Source organism: Impatiens glandulifera, chromosome 4 (assembly GCF_907164915.1).
Source record: "Impatiens glandulifera chromosome 4, dImpGla2.1, whole genome shotgun sequence".
In the NCBI taxonomy this organism is placed as follows: Eukaryota; Viridiplantae; Streptophyta; class Magnoliopsida; order Ericales; family Balsaminaceae; genus Impatiens; species Impatiens glandulifera.
Window position 1 is genome coordinate 6696831 of NC_061865.1, and position 7895 is coordinate 6704725.

The window sequence follows — 7895 nt, forward strand, 5'->3', positions numbered from 1 at the left end:
TCTTATTTAATATTTGAAATTTTAAATAACTACTATTAAATATATAATATATTATTTAAATCTTCTATCAAGTATCAAAATACTCACTATTTTATTTTAAATATATATTAGTATAAAATATTTATATAAATATTATATATTAAGAGAGAATATATTTTTTTATAAATATAGAATGTTATATATATATATATTAGAAATATGATATTAAGAAATAAATACAAAGAGAATATTTAGTTAAAAAAAAGTGAAATGACTCAAATATATTTTTATAATTAATATTTAAATTTATAAAAACTAAAGTATAAATACTTGGATTTATTATTTGAATAATTTTGTTGATCATAAAAATGAGATTAATTCTTCCACAAACAAGTCCTTGGAATTATTTTCTTTTTAATTAAGCTTTAAAATTTAAATTGGTTTAAAATATATTAAAACTAAAAAGAGATGTTCAAAAGACTTATATATCCAATTAATTATTTAAAACTTAAAATCTTGAAAATAATATTTTTCTTGGGGACACAATAACTTCTTCATCTTAGATTATTATAGTAGGGGTTATAAAAGAATTAAGCCTGCCCAAAAAAATAAATGATCCTTCTATACATCCCTAAATTATTATTGTCCTTATTCTTTATTTTAAAATTAAATTTATATTAATAAAACAAAAACCTCATTTTTCAATACAAACTATAAGGAAAAGTAAAAACAAGAGTAATAAGAAAAGTATCAACATCATGCATTATAACAACCCCCAAGAACAAAAGGTTGTAATCAATAATGAACTACAAAGAATCACCAAACATTCTCAGATTCAAATTAATCAACTCGCCCCCATTGGTTTGCATAACCCTTTCCTCTTTAACCGAAAGTCCTCGATTTGGATCTTTTTATTGTAGGTTCGATTTCGCTCTATTATCTTTCATTTTCAATCTTGAGGAGCTGGCTATGTTGTTCTCTAGTCTCTCTTTTAGATGGTTCTCCTAATTTTGTTAAACCAATGATAATAAGGTTCGTTTAAACCCTATTTCAAGTTCCATAAGACAAACATAAACCAAAGAAAATAGTATTATAATTTGCAAGAGAAGACACTGTGTACCTTGTTGACTAAACCTCGTTAGCAGAAGCAGACAACTTTCGATGCTCAAATTTCTCATTCCAGACATCCCAAGCTCTTCTAACTTGATCTAGTTCTTCTTCAGGAATGCCAACATTCATGTCAAGTTTCTCGACCCAATCCTCCCAAGGAGGTTTTGAATAATCTAGAAACTTCGAGAACTCAGGCAACACTACAGACTTATAGAATCCATCCACTGCCTCTAAAACGTCTTTAGATTCTAGCAGCGGTAGCAATTCAGGCCTCGTTTGATTTCCAGGTCTATTTCTCAAGACAAAGTTATTTCCCCTTAGAATAAGGACTTCTGGAGGGGCTAAGGGCAATACGATTCTCGAGAATTTGGCCAACGATAACTTCAAAACGTCTCTTGGGAGCAAATTACGCTTCACAGCCACAGCAGTCCCAACCATCTTACGGATCTGCAGCAAAGATTGTTTAAAACAATATGCTAATGCAAATTTTACATGAAAACCAAATATGCAAAATGACTAAAAAGGGTCAAACCTGATGCAACATAAACGACTCTCCGAAGATGGAGATGTCTATATAGTTCATCCCGTGTAACTGCTCCAGCTGTCCACAACATCGGAAAATCTTTCTGAAATGGGCAGCACCTATCCTGTCGTTTTCATCAGGTTCATGGAGCCATCTGGCAAGCACAGTTGAAGGAGGTTCCTTGGCTTTCAAGTCGTTTCCCTGCTCAATATGCTCTGTAATTTCATCGTCGTCGGAAATAATTGATGACGATGAACTGTGATTTTCTGTCTCGATCTCTTCTTCTCCATCAATTGCATCCTGCGGGCTGGCATTGGAGTGACTGGATCTTAAATCTTTTCTGGCATATTCTTTTGCAGTAACCCGTGTTCTATACTTGGATCGTATTGTATAGTTATGGAAAGGATGTTCCCCCTGCACTTTGAATCAAATTTAAAGAATTGAATTACAAATTATGGAAGTAAACTTAACAAGAACAATCCAACATCTAATCAACCCATCAAATAATTTAAATTGTGAATTGGAACAAAATACAAAATACAAAATTAAAAACATCAAATACTAAAGGTATTTTGGTCCAAATAATCAACTTTCTCATCAAACACTATTATCTCCAAACAAACTCTACAGCTATAATGAAAAAGGAAGAAATTCAACTTGATTCAATCATATTGACAATACTGCAAAAAAGATACTAATGGAGAACTTACCTCAAAGGAATTTAATATGTTGTTTAGGTCTGAGAGATGATAATCAATCTCAGATGTGGTGAAGTTGTTCTTTATTCCCACTATTTCAGCAGGAAGGAGGTAAGAATACTTGCGAATGTTACACTCTCGTCTAACATCAAAACTCCTACAAACATAGACAAGAGATACTAAACTCTAAAGGCATAAAGAAGCAGGATAAGCTAACACTTGAGGGTGTGATTGGCCCCTTGAAACCCTAATACAAATTAAGCCGAAATGCGGTTAGTAATAACCCACTAGATTGCTTACTTTTGTGAAGGCAAAATGCTGAAGACTCTAATATCATTAGGGAGATGAACATTCACATAATTTGCAAGTGTAATGCCATTTGGATCATCTTTCCAAGCACTCTCAGGAATTTCCATCTTTAAACATATTGTTGTAGACAATGAATGAACCTAGCAAATTATATAATTCAATCCCATGTCATACAAATTTCACATCTTATGAAGATTTTATTCAAAGATTGAAGCTTAAACTTACTCCTTTATCAGTTCTACTACTTCTAGTCCACCCAATTTTATTAAGATTCCCAAAATTACTATCTCGTATTCCACCAGCCTTAAAAATAGCATTTTCCAATTCCTTCTCAATAGCTGCAGAATCATAATAATAATTAATCAAGTCTATTATCAATGAATTGGGTCCTAATCCTAAATGACTAAATCCAGAATGAAATAACTTACTGGATAACGAATGTTCATCTGTTTGTTTCTGTAAACCTGTGAATTCACAAACAGAAATGAAATATTAGTCTATTCAAGATGAAACCCATATTATTACATATCATGATCTACACTTACCTCTGTAATTGGTGCCAACGTAACCGACTTGCATTATAACTCTCTTTTTGCGGAAAGCTTCCCATTTATCTTCTTCGACGATTACGGAGGTTAGGTTTTCAGAAGACTGAATTGAGGTTGAGGAAGTGGAGGAGGAGGAGGAGGAGGAGGATGAACATATGTATTGAACGAAACTTAGCTTTGAGAATCGGAAAGTTAAAGTTGAAGCTTTAGTAGAGAATCCATGGGGAAGTGGAAATTGGAGACAGCAAAATCTCGCCATTTTTGCCGCCGCCGGCGAAGAACGAACTCTGGTTTTTGACTGTTGTTGCAAAATCTCCCAAGTGATAAGATATGATTATTGCACGCCCCTTTACTATTTATAAATCTTCATTTATACCCTTCAAGTTATTATTGTTTTTATGAATTTAGAAAGCTAATCAATTAATAAAAAAAACATAACGTGTAATGAGACATTTATAAATAATTAAATAAAATATTCATTTCATTAATTTAACTATCCAATTTTAGCGAATTAAGTGTTTTAACTATCGATTCTTTAAAATTTAGTAGTCAATTCTTTCCTTTCGCTGCAATTCGTTAGATAAATTAGTGACATGAATTTTTTTCTTATTTATTTATAAATGTCACATAGATAATAAGTTAACGATGTTTTAGACCGTTAAAATAAAATCTCATTTGGTATAATTTTAACAATAAAATGCTCCAAATTGTGATATTAAAAAAAAAACGAGAATAATTAATAATATGCAATTTTTTATTTTATTTTTATAGAGAAGTGTATTATATCATTTTGTTAAACCAGTTTAAAGGGACTAACATGTGAGTTTAAAATTAAGTTAGTGTGAATTTTATTGTTCATTTTGTTGCTATATATATATTTTCTTTTATAAAAGATTGTTGCTTAAGAGATAAAGTCATGAATTTAATTCAGACTAAAAAGTAGTGAGATTAACTTTTGAAATATTATGTATGTTAGTTTCTTAAATTTAAGAAAATAAAAATTAATATTTAAAAATTAATTTATTTCATTAACTTTAGGATAATTTAGGTGACAAAAAATCGTGTCTAAAAGATTAAATATTAAGAGTTCGATTAACTGAAAACACTTAAATTAAAACCCTTTAAGCTAAAAATAAAATTTATAAATGCCTTTTAACTTCTTAAATGAAAAAAAAATTAATATATTTATTTAATTTTATGACAATTCAAATGATAAAATCATATCTTAGTTAAAAAAAAAATTAATTATTTTTACAATAAAAAAACTCCTTAATTTAAACAACATATATATTATATAACTGCAACAACGGTTAATACATCACAAATTAATTAAGCACCCAACAAAATAAAATAATCCCAATCAAACACAAAACATGCATATTGAACAACAACACTCACTATGCACATATTTCATCTAAAATCCAAACATTCAAATAAACCTAATTAAGATATAGAAAACCTCCTCCTTCTCGGCTTAGTATTAATCTCAACTTCATCTTCATCGATAATATTCGACGTATCCTTAGATCCATGTTTAAACGGATTCAATTTCCCTAACTTTTTAGAAAAAGACGAGAAGAATGTACCGTGTTTTTTTGAACTCGTTTGTTTTGACGTCGTCGTAATTGTCGCGCTATTGCTGCTGTTACCTCTCTGGATATCAGATATGTACATCTTCATCTTCATTAGTTCGTCACGAAGGGTTTCGTTTTCCTTAACAAGAGAAACATCCGATTGAACTTGATTCCTCATTGAAACAGCGTCCGATACGTCCCTTTCTTCATTACCACTCCTTAGTTTCAATTGATCGTAATACAGGGCGTGAAGAACTATCTGCACTGGTAATCTTTTGTTTTGGGATGCATGTAATCTTGCTTCGTATGATAACTTTAATGCATCCATCGAACTACATACTTTCTCTCGTTCGATTTCGTCTAGGTTTGGATGAGACTGCATTTATATATATAGAAAATTATTATAACATATCTTTCGATACTAAAATCATAACCCAAAACTCAATTTTAATATGGGTAAGATAATTTGGTTAGGATAAGTGTTATCTAAATTAAACAAATTTTAAAATTAATTAATAATACATTTATTATAGTTCAGAAATGGATTACTATATATAAACAAGACATTTCTTTACCTAGTTTTGTTTTAAAAATAAATAAAATTTATTATAAAATGTACGTGCTAAACATGTGAAACACGTGTTAAATGGACAAAACGTGATAAATATTTCAAAAATGGTAAAAAAACGTATTAAACAGATCAATAAAAGTTGTTTTTTTGTTAAACGGGTAAAAAAAAGTCAAATATTAGTTAAACGGATATTTTTCTTTTAGAACGCTAGGTCTGCTTCTTCTTCGGAGTGCGATAAATTCTCACGATATAAGCATATAACTCATAAATACACTTAACCATTTTAAAACGTGTTAAACAATTAAAAATATATTAGACAACTAAAACATATTAAACGGATCAAATAATTTTTAAACATTAAAAAATATATTAAACTAGCCAAAATCATATAAATAAATTTGTTATATTAAACTAGCCAAAATCATATAAATAAATTTGTTAAGAACTAAAATATATTTTGAGTTACCAACTAATGCTTAACTCGTACATAACCCATATTCAAGGGCGGATTTATGTACAAGGCTATCCGGGTAGCATAAAATATTTTGTATATATAGTACAATAACGACGAAAAATACTGTCGGTTTTGAAGGTTTTCGTCACTAAAAAAATAGCGACGGTAAATTAGACTTGTTTAGTTTGTTCTAGTTCGGATAGATTTTTGTGAAAAAAATTTAGCCCTTATATATTTCAAATCTTAACTCCTTCTTTACCCATATTAATAAATAATATAAAATGAATACGGAATGATTAAATTTAATTTGGGTTAAATATGAATTCGATGATAATAATACTATTGTTAAAATTCCTATATAGATCTTATTACCTTCAAGAAGATGTCGACGGCTCTATATAGATCATCATCGACTTTTCTAGCTCCCTTCGGTACAAGATTTGCGATTCCATTAAACTTCGAGATACTCAATTCCTCATACGCAGCAATCTCGCCAAGATAAGAGTCAACAGTTTTCGCTACTCGTTGCATTGCCGTCGAGCAAACATCTCGAAAATCACCACCATTGAAGACAGCAACACTCTTATCCTTCTCAACAAATCCAGATATAGTTCTTCTCACGCTATCCAATTCAAGCATCCTTTCTCCATCATAAGTGAACGATAGAACCAACAGATCATCAACCGTAACGTGTTCTAACAAAGCAGCAATTCGTTTCTCCAGTTCGTTTCTACATCCAGTCGCTGCTCGCAAGTAAATAGCGGTTCGTAGGAGGCAGCATAGGAAGTTAATTGGAAGAGATGTCTTCTCTGTTGGAAGTAATGTTACGATTGATTCAAGAACTTCTCTCTGACGAATACGAAGTTCGGAATCTACTGATTCAATTGATTTCTTCCCCGTTGAGGAATGATCTCGGACTAGATCACGAAGAGATCTTTCTGCGTAGGTTATTATAGCACTCGATATTGTTATAGACTTCGCGCCACGAGATTTCACTGCAATTATGATTTTCTCGAAGAACACTACATCGAGTATTGATAACTCCTCTGTCCACCAATTCGGCGGTGATCTACTCGGAAAATTCGATTCATTACAAGCCTGTTACAATCATAATATCAGTCTTCTCCGATCGATTGATTTAGATAGAAAACTATGAAATTACCTTTATGCTGATAACATCAACGCATCTCTGGACGATATTGAGTTCATCAGCTAGAGGAAGTAAATCCTCGCAAGATTTGAGAACGACTACAGCTCCAGATAAGCTTATAAGAGCGACTTGAGAAAGGAAATCTTCAGTCCGGCCGATTAGGTTTCCGTCGCAGTAATTATCAGTCATCTGTAAGTAGTTAGCGGCACAGCGAAGTGCGGCAACATTATGAACAGTTATCTCGAAATTGACACCATAACAGAATTTAACAGCCTTTTCGAAGATCTCTGGTCCTCCAGGAATATCAGATAAGTCGATCCGTACAAGATCTGGTTCCTTTGAATCTAATATCAATTTCCTTATGTAATTGCTCTTGGCCACAAGCATAAACTGTAATGATCACATCATTCACATGCAAATTAAAACCGTAATCTGTTAGAGATCTGGAAATGGAGATGCAAAGTAATTGCACATACCTTATGGAGAGGGAAATTGGCTTCACCGACTACAACGACGACATCAGTTGGAATTTCTTGAGAGAAAACCCTGGGGAGAGAAAAGTAGTGAGGAAATCTGTAGATATGAAGTGATTTGAATGATTAGTTGAATGATTTGAACATTAATTACCATTGGCCAGTTCTTTCCATTGCAAGAGAGATTCGATTGTTGCTGTTCTTGATGTTGGAAGCAGCCATGGATGGGGTTGGCTTGGGAGCCTTTGAACATATACAGAGAGAAGGAGAAGGGAGGAATAGAAGTTGTGGTTGAGAAATGGTTTGATCATGAGAACTTTTTAAAGGACAATTTTCAAATTTTGTTTATAATTTCTTTTGTATAAACTTAATAAAAATATTATTTTTTGTTTTTGTTTTTAAAAACTTGTTATACAGCTTTATTTTAGTAACAATTAGTTTTATTTTCAACTTTTTTTTTTGTTATTATTATTTTATTTTTGTAAAAGCTACACCATCCTAATTCC

General features: G+C 31.3%; 2 protein-coding genes across 3 annotated transcripts; both read right to left on the reverse strand.

Moving 5' to 3' along the window:
• Window positions 1-673: 673 nt before the first annotated feature.
• Window positions 674-3482, reverse strand: LOC124934134 (putative tRNA pseudouridine synthase). 2 transcript variants are annotated; one of them, XM_047474612.1, is made up of 8 exons: window positions 3165-3482; window positions 3048-3083; window positions 2845-2957; window positions 2611-2759; window positions 2323-2467; window positions 1622-2026; window positions 1100-1536; window positions 674-983 (listed from the first exon to the last, which is right to left on the reverse strand). In XM_047474612.1, the coding sequence occupies exons 1-7, from the start codon at window positions 3424-3426 to the stop codon at window positions 1108-1110; spliced, it is 1539 nt and encodes a 512-aa protein (XP_047330568.1). In that variant the 5' UTR covers window positions 3427-3482; the 3' UTR covers window positions 674-983; window positions 1100-1107. The 2 variants fall into 2 exon arrangements, with proteins under 2 accessions (XP_047330568.1, XP_047330569.1); XM_047474613.1 differs by having other exon boundaries at window positions 674-1024.
• Window positions 3483-4547: 1065 nt separating this feature from the next.
• LOC124934035 (root phototropism protein 2) lies at window positions 4548-7674 on the reverse strand. Its single transcript, XM_047474495.1, has 5 exons — window positions 7544-7674; window positions 7393-7462; window positions 6929-7306; window positions 6139-6864; window positions 4548-5117 (listed from the first exon to the last, which is right to left on the reverse strand). The coding sequence occupies exons 1-5, from the start codon at window positions 7609-7611 to the stop codon at window positions 4611-4613; spliced, it is 1749 nt and encodes a 582-aa protein (XP_047330451.1). The 5' UTR covers window positions 7612-7674; the 3' UTR covers window positions 4548-4610.
• Window positions 7675-7895: the final 221 nt, after the last annotated feature.

Coding starts and splice junctions, on each gene's coding strand:
- LOC124934035 (XM_047474495.1), bottom strand. CDS start 7,611: ATGGCTGCTTCCAACATCAAGAACAGCAACAATCGAATCTCTCTTGCA. Junction 7,463..7,543: donor ATGGAAAGAACTGGCCAATG/GTAATTAATGTT, acceptor TTCTCTCCCCAG/GGTTTTCTCTCAAGAAATTC. Junction 5,118..6,138: donor CCGTCGACATCTTCTTGAAG/GTAATAAGATCT, acceptor ATATAAATGCAG/TCTCATCCAAACCTAGACGA.
- LOC124934134 (XM_047474612.1), bottom strand. CDS start 3,426: ATGGCGAGATTTTGCTGTCTCCAATTTCCACTTCCCCATGGATTCTCT. Junction 3,084..3,164: donor CGTTGGCACCAATTACAGAG/GTAAGTGTAGAT, acceptor GTGAATTCACAG/GTTTACAGAAACAAACAGAT. Junction 2,027..2,322: donor ACATATTAAATTCCTTTGAG/GTAAGTTCTCCA, acceptor TTCAAAGTGCAG/GGGGAACATCCTTTCCATAA.